The sequence below is a fragment of the Mesoplodon densirostris genome, chromosome 1 (genome assembly GCF_025265405.1).
Source record: "Mesoplodon densirostris isolate mMesDen1 chromosome 1, mMesDen1 primary haplotype, whole genome shotgun sequence".
Taxonomy (NCBI): Eukaryota; Metazoa; Chordata; class Mammalia; order Artiodactyla; family Ziphiidae; genus Mesoplodon; species Mesoplodon densirostris.
This window is the reverse complement of record NC_082661.1, coordinates 76,179,827-76,201,540: the sequence shown is the minus strand read 5'-3', so window position 1 is coordinate 76,201,540 and position 21,714 is coordinate 76,179,827. Positions and strand designations below refer to the sequence as shown.

The 21,714-nt window shown below is 35.8% G+C and overlaps 1 protein-coding gene across 1 annotated transcript in view; it reads left to right on the top strand.

The window, feature by feature from the left end:
• Positions 1–21,714, top strand: part of COL25A1 (collagen type XXV alpha 1 chain) — a 482,146-nt gene that overhangs the window by 329,411 nt on the left and 131,021 nt on the right. The window contains exons 6-7 of the mRNA XM_060088451.1: positions 4,675–4,701; positions 4,843–4,869. Coding sequence (XP_059944434.1) covers positions 4,675–4,701; positions 4,843–4,869 — 54 coding nt within the window. The remainder of the gene's footprint in view (positions 1–4,674; positions 4,702–4,842; positions 4,870–21,714) is intronic.

Genomic DNA, 21,714 nt, shown 5'->3' with positions numbered 1-21,714 from the left:
TTATGTAGATTGAAATCCAATATTTTCCTGAATCTCATTTATTGTTCCTCTTATTCCTGGGCTTTTAATTTGGTTTTTATCATTTAATTGAAATAGATAATAGTGCATGGAAAAAGAGCTAAAACCTTAGTTTTTTGGATAGAAATAGAATTCAGGAGACTAAAATTATTATAGGCCCACTTTAAAGGCTGGATACAAATAGGTTGCTACTAAGTTCTGTATTTGAAGTCACTTGAATAGGAACTAATTTGAAGTTTTCCACTGAAATTTATAAATACTTCGGTAGTAAATTAATAACACTTTAACAACACTCTAAAAGAAACTCTCCAACTACTAACAACACTAATAATAAAGACGTTGTCAGCACCTTTGAAATTTATGTAATTAGAGCTAATTATGTAAAACTAATTAGAAAGTTCATTTCAAGTATTCTTATTTATTTATTAAAGTGGACATTATAAAAGATCTGACACCAACATACTAGACCAGACCAGAAGGACAGGAGTCCTAAAAGAAGCCTCATACTATTCACTTAATTGTGACCAGTAATTTTACCATATTTCCTTCCCATTGACCTCAACCTTGTTTTAGCAGCAGGCTTTTACCTTCAAATAGTTAACAACCAGCCACTGATACTGATACCTGGACAACATATATGTCCACTGAATATTAGATTGTTAACTTGGTGTAGTTGGAAGCAGCAAAATGCCAGTGTAAAATACTCCCTGATTCAAATAATTCATTAATTTGTATTGCTGCCTATCCTGTAGTTAATACCAGAGAGTTTTGTTTTGCTTTACTCTAAAGACGAAAGAAAAATAACTTAGATCATGCCCCAGCTTTAATTTTAAAAGTTAATAATCAAAGAAACCTTTCTTTCGATTGTAATGTTTTGACTTTAAAAAGAATCATGGCTCCAAAATTTTGAAATACTATCTGTGCTTAGTAAGGTAGCTCACGTTTTTCTACATATTTAATCCATGTTTGCAGTGAAAGGATCCAGCTTAGAAATAAGAGTGGGATTTTACTCAGAGCAGAAGAAAACACCTGCCATTAAACCCGAGAGCACAAGTGGGGCCTGGAGTGTCCAAAGCAGCCGCCACAGCTGTGGATGGAGGTTGACCTCTGCTTCGGTTCTGCATTGAGCTGGCAGGTGCCAGGACGCCATTCTGTCTACTCAAAAATACCCCCTTTTGAAGAAGCAGTATTTATTACTCAATTGTAAATGCAAATTTTCATGTGTTCATGAATTAAGCATCCTTGCTTATGGCAAGCTGTCTAAAGAGCTCTAGAGGACACATGTGGCTTTAGCATTAGTAATTGGGCTTTGGGGGAAAGACTCATCTCTGTTCCCCACTGTAAAATAATTTTATAAAAGTTTTGACCTTAAACATGCCATATCACCTAACAAAGTCCCTTTGGGGGAATGGTACAATGAGAGCCTTGGCCTCTGAAATCTCACAAGCAAAAGCAAACTAAACTTTAAAGAGGAGAAGCTTTTGATGGGCGTAGAGGAGAGGGGCTGGGGACAAGTCCATAGTAATTGTAAGTGACCTTACAGTAGCTGGATTTTCTAGGGGTCATTTTTCTTAACACCAGTATAGGAGAAGTGTTTGACTTTGGCAACAGGCTATTTAGATTTTCTAGAACAGCCTGTTTAGCTTTTCTAAACCAGCATGTCACACCATATCCTCTACCAGTGCTTAGAACATTGCCAAACTCTTTATAGGCATTCGCCAAATGTATATAAAGATCTAATTAGAGTTAAACAACATGCTACTTAATTAAATCAAGACCAGAATCTCCACTGCATTTCTTAACTTGATGGTAGGTGTCCTCTCATTCTTTTCTTTGGGTTGACTCTGCCCCACCAAAAATAAAATCCTACTTGTAGAGCATTAGTGAGCATTTTGTGCATGTCAAGAATGACCAATAAATTTCTTAAACTTAATTTTACAGAGGTACACAGACAGACTGTACTCATGACTCACTACTTGATTCGCTGAAAACATTAAGAAAAATAATTCTCTTAGCTCCCCTTTTTAATGGCAAAATTATTTGGGGGATTAAGAAAGAAAAGGATTTGTTTAGTTGATTCCATTATCTTGGCCCCCTCTCCCAGATGCTCTACAATTCCTCTTTCCTGCATTTTGAACTTGAGATGTTGAGGCCACTGTCCATGACACTATGAAAAAGACAATGGGGGAAATTCCCTGGCGGTCCAGTGGTTAGAACTCCGTGCTTCCACAGCAGGGGGCATGTTCGATACCTGGTTGGGGAAATAAGATCCTGCAAGCTGTGTGGCTTGGCCAAAAGAAAAGAAAGAAAGAAAGAAAGAAAGAAAGAAAAAGGCAATTGGGAGGCATTCAAGAGGGCACCTGTTGAAAGCAGGCACCAGATACATGGCCATCAGTCTTCCTGAGAATCTAGTTCTGAAGTTGTGCCCTAACACTTAGCATCATGATCCACTGCATTTAAAGTCACACAGACTAGCTTAAAGTCCTGGCTAACTCACTTACAAGTGGCGTAACCTTGATAATCTTTGAGTTTTATTTCTGGCATCTGTAAAAGAAATATCATAAAACTTTGCTCATTAGGTTGGGAGAAGATTACATGCAGTAACAGGTGAAAGTTCTTTGTTGATGGTAAAATATACAAAATATAAGACATGATGTTCCTGTTACTGTTAATGTCATGATAACCTCACAGCTGTTAGAATTGCTGCAACTGAGAACGGGAATTTGGTACAGCACCTCTGCAACTGGTGTTTAGCAGCAGGTATTTTGGTAGGTGGAGCATTCTTACATTCCCATCTGAAGTGAGATAGCAGTCCCCACTGGGACCTCAGAAGGGGTACTTTGTTAGGACCTTGGCTTTACTCCTGTCTAGACTTGTCCTTGTCTCCCAACCCTGCTAAAAAGGAAGGTGAGAGATTGAAGGTAACTCTGAAATGCTCCACTTCCACAGGTGGGCTGAGCCCTGAGACATGACTTCATCTTTAAGAGCTAGGAAAAAAAATACTGATGCCTCTAGAATTCATGTTTCCTGCTAGTATTTTTGTTAAAAAATAAAGAAACTCTCAGGGTGGCTTAAGAATAGACAGCTGTCCAACGAAATAGAAATTTCCTAAAAGACCCACATATATATGGTCATCTGATTTATGACAAAGGTAACACTGTACTGTGATGGTGAAAAGAGGCATTTTCAATAAGTGGTATTGGGTTAATTTGATATCCACACGGGGAAAAAAAGCATCTTGACTTCAACCTCACGTCATTCACAAAATCAGTTCTCCATGAATTCAGATCTAGATATGAAACATAAAATAATAAAGCTTTTAGCTCTTAGAACAAACATAGAAGAACCTCTTTATGACCTTGAAGGAGGGAAAGATTTCTAAGTGGAACAATAAAAGAGATAATCATAAAGAGAAAAAATGTTAAACTGAGATTAAGAACTTCTATTCATCAAAAACATCTTTAAGAGAATGTAAACACAGTAAGCAGCGTGGGAGAATATGCTTGCAATAAATATATCCTTTTCTGACAAAAGACTCAAATTCAGAGTGTGTAAAGAACTCCTGTCTATCTATCTATCTATCTGTCAATACAATGTATAATATGTAAAGAACTCTAACAAATAATAGGAGAACTCAATAGAAAATGATGTGAACAGACACTTTACAGGATAGGATGCAAAATGGCCAATACATTTATTAAAAGGAGTTCAACTTAATTACTGGAGAAGTACAAATTAAAACACTGTGTGAAACTACTACACCTCCCACCAGAATGTCTAAAATGAAAAAGATGGAAAATACCAAGTATTGGTATGGTAAAATATACCATATATTTTAGAGGAACTGAAAATTCTCATACATTGCTGATGGAAGTATAATTGTTAACCACATTGAAAAACTATTTGGCAATATCTACTAACTAATAATCCAAATGTATGTATTGTCTAGAATGTAACAATTCCACTTCTAGATATACACCCAATAGAAATATATTCAATTTTTCACCAAAAGACATATACTAGGATGTTTATTGCAGCACTATTTGTAATAACCAAGACCCAAAAACTCCTGGAAACAAATGTACATTAACAGTAGGATAAATAAATAAATAAATGTTTATTCACACAGTGGAATATTATAAATCAGTAAAAACAAACAATCTATAACTACACAGAAAATTTTGCATGAATTTCACACACACTAAGCAAAAGAGGCTAAACACATAATGGATGATTCCATTTATATAAGTACATTTATATAAAGTACAAAAGCAGGTAAACTAATCTATTCTGCCAGAGGTCAGAATAGTGATTACTGTTGGTGGCAAGCAGTAACAAGGAACATCACAACAGGGGCTTCTGGGTTCCTTTAGCTGAGTTCTACTTTCATTAGGTGTGTTTAGTTTGTGAAAATTTACTCAGCATATTATATACTTATGATATGTATACTTTCCTGTTTATGTATATAATATCATTTTCACATTCTAACCATATTACAAGTATAGTTTAGAACCTAAAATTCCTTGAGAAACCTCACTGACATGCACAACTCTGTGCCCTTTGGATGAATCTTGTGACTAACCCTAGCCTATCTATTTAAGCTACAATATATTTTGAAATGTATTTAAAATATGTTTTTTTTTCTCTTTATTTCAGGGCCCTCCTGGTCCAAAAGGTGATAAGGTAAGAAAGTGTGTAGCAGGAACAAATTAAATTAGTGGAAATCCATACTGGCGTGACTTATACTATGTTACCTTTAGATCTTTTTAATGAGCATCTACAGACTTTGTTCTAAAACTATCTTCTCATTTCCCTACTCTACAGGGAGAACAGGGTGATCAGGGACCTCGGGTAAGTTATACTCTTCCAATCCTGGGCAGAAAAGTATTAATAGTTTTCAGCTCCAAACTCATTGAATTAAAGTAGCCCTGGCTTCATAACTGCCTTTGTGTCATGTGGTTTAGTAATGGCTGACAAAAATACCATATCACTTATAACTGAAATAGCCTTAATTGTAACTAATGTTTGTATCTTGTTGCATTATCTTAACTTGATACCTGTAAATAGGACACTCTACAATAATGATTCCTACTGCTTAAGGGCCAGAATCACTACTAAAAGTCAGCAACCACCACTCTTCCATTGACTATTGGGTCCTTCAGATTTGTATGCGTTGTTTTGTAATGTAGAGGCCATGTGGATTCCTATTGAATTTGGCCTTTTTCTGCAGTTAAATGTTATGTGCTATTGAATAAATATGTTGTATTATAGATGAAAATATTAATGCATTTTATATTTTTATTCATCATAAGTTTGAATAATACTTATTTGAATTTCTTATTCTTTATAGATTTTTAAGCAGATAAAAGGTGTAATACAATTTAACATTCCAGGGAGGAGGGGCATTCTTTTATTCTTCTCAAATGTGGCTCTTTTAACCATTATAACACAATGGTGAATGCTTTGTTGTTACCTTGGTAGTGCCAAGTCCTCTGCTTCACATCTGTGCCTTATTACCCAAATGTTCAGACATGCTGTTCCAATGATGTAGTGGCTCCGTGCAGACATACCTCTCAATTTTCTCGTGTCACTATGCACAAAAGCGAGTATTTGGTTGAAGAGAGTCATTTCTTACAGTGGAAAAGCACATTTAAAACTTTCAGGTTGAAAACAGACACTGTGTAGATTTTTGTAAAATGCAGTCTGTGAAGTTAATTATTGAATTCATTTACACTGCAGTAGAGGTTTTATTGCAAAAGATGTAGTCAGTGCAAACTTGGAAAGTTTGTAGTCTTATCCCTTCTGTTTATTAAACTAGATGAAAATTATGCTATGATTTACTTTCCTTTCTATTCTTCTGCCATTTCTTCATATAGAGATAATGACTATGTCTCAGCATAGTCACCATGGCAGTTATTCTATCTGATGACCTGTTCAAAGTCTATCTTAATGGTCCAGGAGATTAAACATCATGATATCTGTCATGGATGTGAATAGAATAAAATTCTCATAACCCTAAATGATTAGAATGTAGCCACTTGCTCCGTATGTGATGATTATTTCACATGGCATGTCTCCAAGTATTGAGTATTATTTCTTCCTACATGTAATATCAAAATCACTCAACTTGCCCTTTCCAGGTAAGAGGGATACTGTTTCTATTCTGAGAAATCTTCTTTTGGCAAAGGAAGTGAAAGGGTGGTTCACAGCTTAGCTGTCATCAGTGTGCACACAGTCCTCAGTTTCAAAAAGGTGTGTTGGCTTTCATCGTTCCAAAAAGTGATGATTGATTATAAAGCTAGGCCAAATTTTCAGGAGGAAACCCGAAACCATGTGAAATTCACCTGGTTTCATGTTGCATTACAAACTAAGACTTGGACCAGGTTCCTTGCAAGTGTGGCCAAAGTTCATGAACTACTTTGACGAACCCAGACTGCCTTTCATACAGATTTCAGCCAGTTTTCACACTGACTGAGGCCAAGTTTCACACGATTCAGGGGCCACTTAGCATTTTAGCTGGAAAGTGGCAAAAATTGATCCCATTTTCATTTGGATTTTGCTTTGTATTGAAGGAATTTGGGTTGAATTCATAATGTAGGATAAATCTTTATGGAAAAAAATTTAAATATCCTGGGACGTATACATGAATGTGAGTATGAGAACTTACCGAATTGCCTGTCTTTTCTCAGATTCCTAATTTAGAAACAAGGCAAGTCACATTCACTGATCTTAGAATTTTAATATAAGTAGTGTCAGCTACCTATTAGGAAATTCACATATCAAGATGGCAAAATGAAGATTTTACATTTCCAGAAAAATCAAAAGTTAGTTAGAGCTGGAAAAGTCTTCAATTTTAATGAAAATTAACTTTACCCACATCCTCTTTGGGCACACTGCTCCAGCTGATGCTGACAGAGGCTCTCTTTTTTAAAATGTAGATCTTTGTATTTGAATACCATTTCCATTTTCATCCTATCATAGATTTTTAAAATCCACTTTTTATCATTTGTTCCAAGTAATTTATTTCTTTCCATAATTAACTTAACAATGTGATCTTACATCATTTTAGTTCTTTGTTAACTGACTTTCCACTGGGATCTATGCTGTTTTCTTGAACATGAGGTCCTTTTTTTCTCGTTTCTTTTTTGTTTTGTTTTTGGCTCGCCAAGTGCCAGACAGGAATATATTAAGCCATATTATGTGAATCAAAGCAGGAAAAATTTGAAGATAAAATGCAACTTAAGAAGGTGAAACTATCTTGAAACACTTGGACATATATTTATCAATATATATTGAGTGTCTACCATGTTCAAGGTACCCTACTTAATACTATAGAGACTATAAATGGGTCCACTTGCCTCTCTCTTCTACTATCAGCAAATTCAACCTATTCTCATCTCATGTTCTTGATCACTGCAGTAGTCTTCCAATTAATCTTGCTTCCACTCTTACGGTGTACAGTCCATTGCCTAAACAGCAACCAGAGACCACTTTATGCTGTAAACTAGATTATGTTGCCCCCTGTTTTAAACCTTAAAATGAAATCCAAATCACTTTGCTTGGCCTCCAAGATCTGGCCCTTGCTTACCTCTATAACCTCATCTCAAACTAGTCTTCCCCTCTACCCACTATACTCCAGCCACTCTGTCATCCACGTGTTCTTTAAACACAACACACTCCCGACTTGATGACTTGCTATTTGCTCTTTTCTGGTCTTGTGATTGGGTTCTTCTTATCATTGAGATTTTTCTCTCAAATACCTCTTTGGGGAGAACTTCCCTAACTACCCAATCTAAATCTGAGATTATCCTATTTTGTTTATTTATTTAGTTGCTTCTTATCTGTAAAACATGCCTCTCCTTAAAACAAAAACTCCATAAGAGCAAAGACTTCTGTCTGTCTTGTTCATACCTCCATCACCAGAACAGTAAGGACTTAATGAATATTTGTTGAATGTTAGAATAAAATATTATCTCATCATTACTGCCCTCAAGCATCCGATAATCTCATGGGTGCCTGAATAAGAAAACTATGTGGTTTTATGTTATATGCCTTAAATAGCCTTACTAAGAGATGCTAGATAATTGAACATTTTTCCATTTTAAAAAATAACTGCAGAAAAGGTGACACTTGAGCTAGGACTTGATACATGGGTAATCTTTAAAAGCTTAGATGAAGAGCAAGACATTAAACATTCCAGGAAGAAGAAATAGTTCATACAATATTATACAAGCAGGAAATGACAGGATTCATTTAAGGAAAAATAATATTCCATTTGCCAAGGGAATAGGTTAAATATGGAAAGATTGTATCATATAAGGCTGAAATTTTTTATTGAAATTACATCATGGAGCATTTTGAATGTCTAGTGTGGTGGGCAATAAGGAACCACTGAAGAGTTTTGAGTATATCATTTGCTGAATATTACCACTAGACTATTTAGTGTAATTACCATTTTTTTGTTTTTCTTTTCCTGAATCCCAGAGAAGGGAGGAGCCTGGGATTCTGTTGTGGGTTTTTTTTCGGGTTTTTTTTGGCTGCGCCTGTGCGGCATGTGGGATCTTAGTTCCCTGACCATGGATCGAACCTGTGTCCCCTGCATTGGGAGTGCAGAGTCTTAACCACTGGACTACCAAGGAAGTCCACCAGATGTTCTTTATGAAAATATATAAGTTAATAGTGTCCAGTATGGAAAGAAATTGGAAGAGACTGAAAGCATGGAGACCAAGTAGACCAGGAAACTATGTCAGTCATCTGGACAAGGTCATAAAAGTCTGGGCTATGAGAATAATGTCCAGTCCTCAGTGGAGAGATGAGCAGAGGGGATGGGCTGGCTCAGTCTAGAACATCAGGTATCATTGGAGGTACAGGGCCTCACTGAGCAGAAAGTTCAGTATCAGAATGAGAAGCTCAGCAGTGGAGAGGGGCTAAGTTGGTGAGCCAAAGCCGAAATTCCAAAGGGGTCACCAGAATATTGGAGAAAGCTGTATGTTTGCATTGGGATTCAAAAGGAAAGTTGCATCATGTCATCAGTAGGGTTTGCCACAAGCACCAAGCAACAACCTGGGCAGACAAAGAGGGAAAACCAGGGTTGATACTAGTAGAGGAGAAATGTACAAAAGTGAAGTCTTGAAGCAGAAGGTGAGAGATGAACTTGATCTACATTGGGTTTACATCCAAAATCTGTGACCATGGCTAAAGTTGTGATCATGTCAAATTTTTTAAAAAAGAAGAAGAGAAGCAGTCAGGGAGTCAAATTAAAAGGTACTGAGGTAAAAATTTAATACAAGTCTTATAGCTAATTGGATGTAAGGGCTGAAGTTGAAAAAGAAGGTAAAGCTAGAGGTGAGGTTTCTGGCTTGACCCCTTGATAACGTTGGCCAGAAGAGAGTTAGTAGGATAAATGATAAGTTGAATCCTAGTTATGCTGAATTTGCGATCTTGACGAATTATTCCATTGGAATAATGTAGCAAGCAGTTGGAAATATAAGACTAGAATTCTGAGGTGGTGTTGCAGCTGGAGGTAACAGCTATGTAGCTGAACACCCCCAGAGCAAGAATTGAGATCTCAGGGAGCAAAGTGGAGGGTGAAAGAGTGAACATAGAGCCACTTTAGAAATATCCACACTGGGGCTTCCCTGGTGGTGCAGTGGTTGAGAATCCGCCTGCCGATGCAGGGGATACGGGTTCGAGCCCTGGTCCGGGAAGATCCCACATGCCACAGAGCAACTAAGCCCGTGTGCCACAACTACTGAGCCCGTGAAGCACAACTACTGAAGCCCGCGCGCCAAGAGCCCATGTTCCACACCAAGAGAATCCACCGCAATGGGAAGCACGTGCACTGCAACGAAGAGTAGCCCCCGCTTGCGGCAACTAGAGAAAGCCTTTGCTCAGCAACAAAGACCCAGCACAGCCAAAAATAAATAAGTTAAATAAATTAGTTTTTAAAAAAATCTTAAAAAAAAAAAAAAGGAAATATCCACCCGGAGGGAGTGGGCTGAAAAGGAGCATCAGAAAAAAAGAGAGTGAGCATTCAAAAGAAAAACCAGGACATGCAATGTTTGAACAGTAGGCAGAACTACTTTATTTATTTATTCATTTATTTTGGGCTGCATTGGGTCTTCATTGCTGCCTGCGGGCTTTCTCTAGTTGCGGTGAGCAGGGGCTACTCTTCATTGCAGTGTGCAGGCTTCTGATTGCGGTGGCTTCTCTTGTTGCAGAGCACGGGCTCTAGGCACGTGGGCTTCAGTACTTGTGGCACGCAGGCTCAGTAGTTGTGGCGCACGAGCTTAGCTGCTCTGCAGCATGTGGGATCCTCCAGGACCAGGGCTTGAACCCATGTCCCCTGCACTGGAAGGTGGATTCCCAACCACTGCACCACCAGGGAAGTCCCCTAGAACTACTTAAAAAAAAAAAAGTGAGGGTGGCCCACAAAACATTCTTAATTAAAAGAAAGCCACAGGGGTGAGATCTATAAAAAAAAAAACTTTTGGATTTGGTGTTCTGGAATCTTGGGATTGTAAGAGGGTGCATTTTGTTCAGTAGTGAGAGGGAAAGTCAGATTGCAAGAAGTTAGAAGTAAATGGTAGGAAAGTTGACTATCTTTGAATGCTGTTTATGGCATATGATTTAATGCAGAAGAAATGGCTAACTTTTTTGGCATGAACTTTCTGTCAGGATACATTGAACTAATTTCAAGCCTACAATTTTAGGTATAATACAATAACCATCGATATCATTTGGTTTTCTTCTACAAGACACTGAGGGTTAGATTTCCACAGATGGATGCATCCTGATATTAGAATTGCACTTCCCTCCTTGATTCTTGGGGAGACGTCATTACAGATTTGCTTTTAATCTTCAATTCATTTTTGCAGTCAAACATTGCACCTCAGCAGTTAGGCCTTTCGGCTATATGGTTAGGAGGGTGCTTTTTCTGTGCTGTCAGCTATCATGCCCATGCTCAGTTTTCTTCATTTCATCCCCATAGGTTTGTATTACAGAGTTTTGAGGCTAAGCCTTTATTCTGTATTCAAGCAGAGATTGAAGACCCGCCGTAAGGGAGTTGTAGGGGGATTCCTAGACTGAACAAAAGTTGGACTGAGAAATGATACCTCATGAAATAATTACAATTGCTCATTACTTAGAGTCATACAGCTTGCAGAACACCTTTCTAGGCAAGATACACACATCATCTCTAAGCCTTACTACAGTTCAGCAAAGTAGATTATCAGGGAAGAAAATATAGGAAAAGTGAACACAGTAGAGTGAGATGATTATATCCACATGGGCTGGAGTCAGGCTGGATAAGGATCAATTCTAACTGCCACTGTCTCCATGGTTATGAGAAGGATTAAATAAAATAATGTATGAAAAATCTATAATAAGCCCTCAACAGATCATAGTTGATTATTCTCCTCAAGTTTCACGTGAAGAATCTGGGGTAAAGTAAATTGCCCAGTTCACATGATTTAAGTGGTAGGAATGGGATTCAAACCCAGCTCACTCAGCCTCTGGTTTGTGCTCCTCCCACTGGGTCACACTGCTTCCCTATCAATAAAGTAGTTGGTATAGTCATCAACCTCAATGTGAAACAATAGAGTTTACCAAAATATCCATGGTTCAATTTATAACATCAATAATAATGATAAATAATTTTTATTGAGTTCTTAAAATATGCCAACCACTCTGTGAAGATATGTATTATTTCAACAACTTTATAAAATAGTTACTTTTATTACTTCCATTTAATAGATGAGGAAACCAAGATTCACAAAGTTTAAATATTTCATCTAAGAAAACAGAGCCAGCCAGTGGCAGAGCCAGGATTTAAGCCTCAGTACTCACAAATTACATTTTCCATGTATCCTCAAAAGTAACTCAAAAGTGGTTTAGTAGCACAGATTTTAATATGACCTTTTTTTTTTCTGATGAGGATTGAGCTCACACAGATTAAGTGACTTGATCTAGTTCTTTCACACACATCTACCGAAAGACAGTGCTGGGACTCAAACACAAATGTCAAGTTCTGCCCTCTTTCCACAATGCCAAGCTGCCTCCAAATGGTTGCTAGGACTCTTTTCAACTTTAAGAGTTCATGCCTTTGTGAATCAGCTTGAAAATGTTGGGGAGCACATATGCAAACAGGTGCATCTTTTTCCTTTGCAAGCATGACAGTCACAGTCTTTACAATTCATGCACTGCCAACCTTCCAAAAACCAAAGGAATGGATGAATGCCACTTAGCAACAGCCTAGAATCTCTCCTCATGGAACATAGGGAGGCAGGGCAATGCTGACCCTTGTCCAAGGTACGTCAGAATGCCCAGTAAGCTTGTTGTGATACAATTTCACTTCTCAGCTCAAGCGCACCAATTTGAAAATTGTATAATAGCAAGATCCTGGTGTATTTGCTCTGAGTACCTTTTTTTCTTCAGGATAACCAAATGAATGAAGTCTGTGTTCCTCAATTCATAATGCTGTGTTTACATGTTCTACAAGGTATTTTGTTGATTCTGCTTTTATTCTGAGCTTCTTTTTGCAAAAGAGATTGAGTTATATTTCTTGATCAGTAGCGGAACCTGAATGTCAAGTGTGAAAGACTCAGGACTCTCCAGGATTTTCCCATTGTCGTCTGCACACCCTAGTACTACCCCTCTCTCCTTCATTATTAAAGAGGGCTTGTTGCCCAGTTCATTAGGGCCTCTGCCCTCATCATGAACCACAGGCCTGGGCTTTGATGTTAATGACTCAGATTTCTTTTCTCTATCTTAGTGACTTAAAAATATAGCCTTAAACATAAGCAAAGCTATTTTAATGTTTAATGCTGTCTTTTTAAATTAAGGTATTATGCTGTTATGAAATTGTGGTAAATTTGTTAGTCAAACTTAGGCAATAAAATGAACAAGCATCGTGAAGTTATCTTTGACTATAAATTAATCTTCTAATCAGTTGGCTACCATCACCTTGCCAAATAGCACAGAGGCCTGATAAATAAAAGATTTAGTGGTTATTGGTCTCAATATCATCAGCCAACAGCTGGTTTTAAATGATCCTGAGCTCTCACAGTTTCAATAAGCCACCCAGGAGCTCTGCTTAACTATTTTCATAAAATTCCTTTCTCTTCCCAGTGTACTGAAGTAAATTTTCATAACAGCTGGGACTATGCAAAACCGATAGCATCTTAAAAACATCTTCAGCAAGACAGATTAAGTTCCAGAAAAGGAAAGCATTTAGAAGTTTATTTTATTATCTTAACCTTTGTTGACTTGAATGATTAAACAGATTCTTTGGCTCTGCTAAAGCATTTAGGCCTGAATATTAATTTGATGTTCTTATTTACTTAACCCTTGCCTTTCTCTTTAGCCCTAATGAATATACTACTCATTTGGTACTGAATGTATTGCCTGTGAAAAGGGAATGGATATAACACAATGGAAAGAAGTAAATTGTGAGAAAATTATTTTAATGATTTCCAGATTTGGGAGAAGTTGGCATGGAAACAGCAAGCTCGTTAAAATTTGCAAACGTTCTTATTATATTTTATAATCAGAGTTCTCTTTTAAGTGTTCTGTCATACTTCAAACCACTAAAAACCCAGGAGCATTTGTAAATTTGTCCTAATGTGGGTTAATTTAAGGGATAAATTATTTTTGCAAACAACTGTTGATATGTAGACAATATTTCCCTTGGAATTCAGTGTTGCAAATTATATCTCAGTTATTGATTGTATAGCTGAGCCCATTAAGGAAAAAGAAAATAGATATTATGAAAAGTTGAGGAAGTGACTTTACCTATTTTACATCAATTTAAATCTTAAAATTTTTGTCTAATGTAAAGTATTATACAAAGAAATCTATATATATAGTAATCCAGTGGGATAAGTTTTCATACAGAATTTTGGAAGTTAAAGCGAGTATTTCACAAAACCCTTATAATCACACACACGTGCGCGCACTCACGCACACTAGTCAAAAGCCTGAGGTTTGCTCCCTTAACTGAAAATTCTATTAATGACCATAGATGTATTACAATAAAACCAAAATCCATTCCTAAGTATCTCCTCTGGCAAGGAATTCTGGAGAATGATGCCAGCCAGTTTAAATAGCTGTTGGATTTCCTTTTAGTGGCTTTTAGCACAGTGACCTTCATATTAAAATAGCTACTCATTATATTTCATGAAGTAAAGATTTCATTTGTCCACACTTGTACTCATTGCTCATATCAAATGCAATATTCTTCTTTTTACTTATTTTACTTTTTTTTCATGGTTTATATATCTGGACATATATCTTACACTCTTTTCAGGCTAATGTGCACCATTTCACATTTTTCTTGAAAATGAATGGAATGAAAGATTTTAGATGAAAAATATATGTATGTATATTTAATATTATTACATTTATATTTCTTTTCTTTGAATTTTGCAAGTGCTGCTTTCTGTGAAATGTTTTCTAAATAATTCAAGGAATGCCTTGACAAAAAAATGATTTTTTCTGAAACTCAAAACTATACAGATGATTTTATTCTCTTTGTCTTATATTTAAGCAAGATAGTTTTCACATGAATTCAAACATAAGAGTATTAGGTTTATTAATCCATATACTATGGAGTTATGATTTGCATTAATGCCTGCAACTGAAGCATATAATAAAATATGGAGGGAAAGACAGATTTGTGGTTGGTGACTTTCAATATTATATAAGAAAAAGAAAGTAAGCCTTTAGGTAAATATATTAAAATCTGTATTTGAAATGGACAAAAAAACCCCAACATACTATAGTTGGTAATATCTATAAATAAAGAGCATATTGCAAATAAGAAATACAGCAATTTCTAAGCAATTTACACACTAGTAAAATCCAACACAATTACGACCATTCCTTTTCTATCACTCCCAAATGCAGAATTATAATTGCAACAAAATGTTAGAGGTGGATTAACTAAATAGAAATCAAGAAGGTATGAAACAGCAGATTTTTAATGGTGCATCAGGATTCACAGAAGGAACTAGAATGCAAGACTGTATTTTTGATTCATCCCTTCAGAATGGGTGGAATAATGGCTTATGCATTGACAGATCATGTTCAGGGAGAACAGTTCCTGTAGGTCTGAATGAGATGGGTCTCTGGAAAGTCATTTAGTGCCAGACAGCAGCATCCTTTCATGAGCATACATGCACTAATGTGTCCAGCAGCTCCTTGTAGCAGACACAGCCTGTAAATCACAAGTGGCAAACAGGACTGTCTTTGTAGGAAAAAGATGTCAGTTGCAAGGTCCTACTTCACATACAATTCTAAAGCAATTTTGGAGGGAGTCAGGAAGCTTTGATTTTCATTGTTTGGAAGTCAGTTAAATTTCATTTGAAAAGTATTGGTATTCAGAGGAGACTTTACTGACCACTATTATTTTTATTAGCACAAGCGAACTTTTGAATGTTTTACACACAGATAATAATAATAATAATAATGACAACAATGCAACACTATTGTTTTTATATTCCACATACCAAAGAAACTTCTGGGCCTTCTTATCATACTTTATTACCTTGTAAGTTTAGCATGAATCTGTTCATAAAGAAGCCTAAGTGACAGATAAGGTGGCATCCAAATCCTCCAATGTAGCATTAGAATACCAAAGAACTAGGAACATCTGACTCTCTTTCCAGGACAGGAACTATAGTTAGCTCCAGGCCTAAAGGAATTCATTAGAATTAAGAATTAAGATAGGGAAATGGTGGTGAGTAAACAAGAGAAATTGGCATGGCAGAGTGTCACTGCTTTTCTGGCTTGAAGCCTGTGTGATGTGATGTGAAACAGAAGGAACTAACTATAACCCTAGGAAGTACAAGGGGACAACAGGTGGTAATTCCTGCCTCATTCACCATGTCTTCAAAAGGACGTGTCAGCCTGAACATTCCAAGTTTATTGGCAGGTGAGGAAAAAAGCTATAGGAGACACCACCAGATTTTTAATTAAGAATAATTCGATTGTTTTTTAAAATAGCTTTATTCCTTGGGCCTTTCATCAGCTTATTTTTAGAAGCTGAGTTAATCTAGTTATCTAGATTATTAAAATTGTGGCCCAACTTTGAAATATCGCACCCAACTCTTAACCCCATCATGACTTAGAGGAGGCCATCACCATGTGAGATTTCCAGGATTGCTGAAGAGAGGTTCTTCCACTGGTGAAGTAGGAAGTACGGAATGAAGGATGTGACTGAGAAGGCTGTGCCCAAACACAGAACACACCAGAGACTCTTCTAAAACACACCTAGTTCTAAGTTACATATGCTGTGTTATTTTGTCTTTTTCAAGGTGTACAACTTGTTTCTCATATCAAACACTTGCTTTTTGCACCAATAATGGTTTAAAATACTATAGTGCATATCATTCTGTATGCAGGTGTTAGTACATGTATCAGTCTCATTAACAGGAATTATTCTATATATAGAGATAGATATATACACATATGTGTGTGTGGATATTGACTTACAATTGCACTGCCTATACTGTCTTAATGAAACAGAGTTCTCCATAAGCATAGATTATTATTCATGTATACAAGATCTAAACACATACAAATGTGAACCAACCTACTCTTGTTTATACTCTGATTCCAATTAAGAAAAGTAAGGTAAATGTTCAAAGCAGTTTGTTAACTTTTTTTGGAAAAAATTGATACATCTTCCTTAACTGTCTTTTTAAAAAGTATTCTTGTGTTCAGTATGGCAATTCATAATTGTCTAAAGTTAATATAAGTTAACTTTTAATCATTTCAAGCTTAATTTTTCTTTGTGCATGTCCTAGCCTGCAAGGAACACCATTCTTAATGTTCCTTTGCAAAGTTAGGTGGAAAGGTCTCAGTGATAGTCCTTGCCTATGACATCAGTTTGGCTCTGACTTCACAGTAGAGTCTACTGACTGAGCTTTTTCATGATCATCTTTGAGGAACAAATACTTGCCTTGACTTTAATACTAGAGAAAAGTTTGAGAACTAATTCAGAATTCAGTTGCTGTTTCTTAGCTACCTTATTTCTTTATATTTCTTAATGGTTGAGGAAGTCAGAAGTCTCTAGAATGCCAGCACCAGAATTTTCTTTTAGATTATAAACTTTTTCATATGGAAGGGACTCTTAACATGTTCCTTGAATTTAGTATAAGTTATAGCAGCACCTTGTAATTTTCCAGCCTTGATTCCTCCTTACTTTTAATTTTTAAATTTTTTTTTATCCTACTGAACTGTTCTTTGAGAAGTTAAACATTTGAAAGATTGTAAATCGTTAATATAGTTTTATCAGATGTTTTGAAAATCGGAAACTATTTTGTCTTCATTAGCATGGCTGATGATTAACATGGCATATGATACATCACATGGGAAAAAGTCCCTAGCTACAATTTAACCATTTTTATTAATTTTTTAACATTTCTTTAATATTATGCCTTGTTGTTTAAAGAATTTACTATCTATATGACAGTAATTTTGATAATGAAAACAATAGTAAGGAATTTTTTAAATTTAATTTTTATTTTATATTGAAGTATAGTTGATTTACAATGTTGTATTAGTTTCAAGTGTACAGCAAAGTAATTCAGTTATACATATACATATCTCCACTCTTTTTCAGATTATTTTCCCATATAAGCCATTACAGAATATTGAATATAGTTCCCTGTGCTATACAATGAGTCCTTGTTTTTGTTTTTGTTTTTTTCTCAATTTTTTTTTAATTGGGGTAGAGTTGTTTTACAATGCTGAGTTAGTTTCTACTGTACAGCTAAGTGAAGCAGAGTTCCCTGTGCTATACAGCAGGCTCTCATTATTTATCTGTTTTATACATATTAGTGTATATATGTTTGTCCCAATCTCCCAATTCATCCCACCCCCCTTCTCCCCCCTTGTTGTCCATACGTTTGTTCTCTATATCGGTTTCTCTATTTCTGCCTTGCAAACCAGTTCATCTGTACAATTTTTCTAGATTCCACAAATATGCATTAATATACAATATTTGTTTTTCTCTTTCTGACTTAATAGTAAGGAATATTTTACCTTTTCTATGATGTTATTTTTTTCTCTGCCAAGTAGATAACTGCTATGTTTAAATTAAGAACTTCACCCCTTACACACACCACTTTTATTTTTTGACATAGATAAGCATAAATTACTTCTACTTTGACAAAGTAAAGTTTCTAAAGAATCATCAGTGTTAGGAAATTCTAGAGTATAACATTATAAAGCCATTCTTTATAAAGCCTTTTTTGTTGCCTTTTTTGTTCAGTACAAAATTACTTTTGAGCCTTACAACCTTTTGTTTAGTAGTCATTCACAATTATTCAATAATATTGTAAAAGGAAATGAATTTTGAGGAGTAACAGGAAGAAGGGAATATTTGGAGATGTATTAGACATTTTGGATTTGTTCAGAAAATTAATGTAGAGATTTACAACTTCATCTTTCCATTTTACACGTTTAGGCAGAAAAGTCAAACAAAATAGAAATAGAAAAAGCTTTCTATGTCACCAGTACAAAGTTGAATGTTAATGCTGTAACTCTATACCGGTCTTTGGTATTATTACTTCCACTTTGGAGCCCTGTAGTTCTAATAAAATGTGTCAGAGAAGAATGCAAGGTTTGAGTCACAGTATCTACCCGGAATTTTATATAGTAACTGTTATAATCATTCAAGATTTTCAGAATGTGTCAAATGAAATGGCATGTGCCGATTGAGAAACTGTCACAATTTATATGGAATTTCCTTTTAGGGTGGAGAGTAACATCCTTGGTTGCAGTGGGGGAAAGGAATGCAATGTCTTTATTTTTCCTTATTTTTGAAACGTGATATACTATTTTGTACAATCTTCCCTCTATGTTTTATTTTGAATCAATAATTCTCATGAGGCAAATTAGAGGCTACAAGCTGGTAGCCTCTGGACAGATTCCAATAGTAGACGCATTTTATTTGGCTTACCCAAATTACTTGCTAATATTTTAATATTAGGCAATTTCATGCAAAATCTTGTTTTAAACTTCCTCTTGGAAAGTTAGAAGATCTGACACCATTGGGTACATATTCTTTTATAATTTCAGTTGACTGAAACTGGATGGAATCTCTCTGCTTCAGATGCATTCTGTATTACACTCAGCCCACTTCAGTAATTTACATATGTGCACAGCCCCTGTTGGCACTGGAGTTTGTAATACCTGAATTAGAGATTAAGATAATTTTACGTTTGATATTATGATGACAAAGTCCATCAAAATATACAGACACAGGTAACAAAACAACGAATGACAAATCGTTTTATCTTCTAGGAAGAAGGCTACATTATTGCCTTTAATTTAATTTACATATAATTTGTTTTTAAATTACATAGAATTCTTCTTACCTTGGTGGTTGTCAATCTTTGGTAGTGTAGAATTTTTTATTAGTATACCAAGTCTGTTCAAAGGTCAAAATTAGGACTAGTTCAAACTTGGTAGTTTTATACCAAGATGTCAATATAATTTATGCCATCTTTCAAAATTTTGTTGAAATATGAATTGTAAATAACAGAATTAAGTTACCCTTGTTGTATATAGAGTAGTAATTTAATAACATGCAAATAATATTTAAAAGATATATTTTAGTCCTTTAATTATATACTTTTAAAATTAGAAACTATAGATGTTGAAGGCTTGCTCTTCAGAGTCACTCCTTTGAGAGAAAATGTAGCCCCTAATTACAGAATTTCCTCTAGGTTTTTCTTAGCAGTATATAGGATGTTTGTTTATTACTTAAAATGATCTAGCTTAGATATCTATGTAGGTTGTAGCCAAAGTTCATAGATATTTAAAATCATAATATAAATTTAGTTCCATATGTTTTTTACTGGACCCAAATAATTTCCTTTATAATACTAATCAGTGTACTTCTAGAAGCATTCATACTTTAAGGCACTATATATTTCTTCTGGGTTTTTGTTGTTCTGGTTATATAGTTAGACTAATGGAAACATCCCCCCTTGTAAACATTTCTAATGAAATTGCTCTTACAGGGCACCAATAAAAATTAAGTTAATACATTGTTTAGAATTGCCCTTTATAGCTATGCTGACAAATCTTAAGAAAAATAAGTAATTTGAGTCAGTATTATTTGATCCTTTTTTCTCTGTATTCTCCTTGATGTAAAAATAAATTGAAACCTGATTTCTCTGAGTACAACAAATACAGAATTTGAGGGTGTGGTTCAAATGATTTAAAAAAGATAGCATAAAAAGGATCCTATAAAGTAGATCATATTTCCCTTTATGGGGAAAGGGAGGAGAGTTGTATGCATTTGAAACATGTTTTTCTTATAGTGTTTTTAACTGTAGGATAATATAGGAACTAAAAATTTACTTTTTATTAGGATTATAAAATATTTTGGCAATGTCAGAAAGCGTTTCTAGATAAATCTTGATTGTCTTATTCTAAAAGGGTGCTGAGTGTAGGAGATAATGTGGGTAAGAGAAATTCACTTTCTGCTACGTCAAAGTTTCTCTTATAACTGCAAAATAAACCCATTTCTCAGCCATCCAATTGACTAAAAATTCACATAGGGTATCCTAACCTTATGGTTCCTGAGTTTTATTCAAACACCTTTGGTGGCAAGGAGCTCACTCTGTTGAAAAGCAAACTATTCTAATTATAGACAGTTCTAAATATTACAGAGTAATTTAATCATTAATTCATTCGACAGATATTTATGGTTCCTTCTTTTGAATTAACATCTGTTGTTCTCTACTTCCTATCATTTAGTTTTAGTCCTGCATTCTGAACTAATTCCTCTTCCACATGACAACCCTTCAGGGATTTTATAGAAACACTGAATGAAGTTCAAGGTTGCAATGAACCCTAAAGCCTTGCTTGTCCAAACCCAACTTTCCTCAACAAGCAATGGCATAGCATAAAACTGACTACTCCCTGTGATGGTGACGGTGATGCTCCCAAGGCAGTTTTAAGCTTATTCAAAATAGCTCTCATATCCCAGCTCACTTTCTTCTGCTCCAACCCCAGCTCCTTCATCCATTGCTCGTGTGACACCTCTGTATCTTCTTTCTCTCCTCGTTGTTCTCTATATGTGTTTCTGTCTACCCTTAAAGGGTAACACCCAAAAATTAAACACATTAATTCAGGTGGAGGCTGGCCTAAGTGGGATAGAACCTACATGCTTATGCCTCTGTTTATGTTAATACTGTAGGGAATTAGATTAGCTTTAAGCCACGTTGACAATCATATCATATATTGATGTATACACTTATTATCAACATAAATTCTAAAGTCTTTTTTTCACTGCTGCTAGCCCTTAGCTCCTCGACTGTGTATCATTATGGCTTGTTTATTGGATCCAAACACTGTTCTTTTTTTGTTGTTGTTCTTTTTGTTTTGTTTTGTTTTTTTGCAGTACGTGGGCCTCTCACTGTTGTGGCCTCTCCCGTTGCGGTCCCGTTACGGAGCACAGGCTCCGGACGCGCAGGCTCAGCAGCCATGGCTCACAGGCCCAGCTGCTCCGTGGCATGTGGGATCTTCCCGGGCCGGGGCACAAACCCGCGTCCCCTGCATCGGCAGGCGGACTCTCAACCACTGCGCCACCAGGGAAGCCCCAAACACTGTTCTTTACTTTTATTCCCACACTATTAGTGTACTCTGTCCTGTTGAGATCCTCTCTTGGAGTCTGATTCT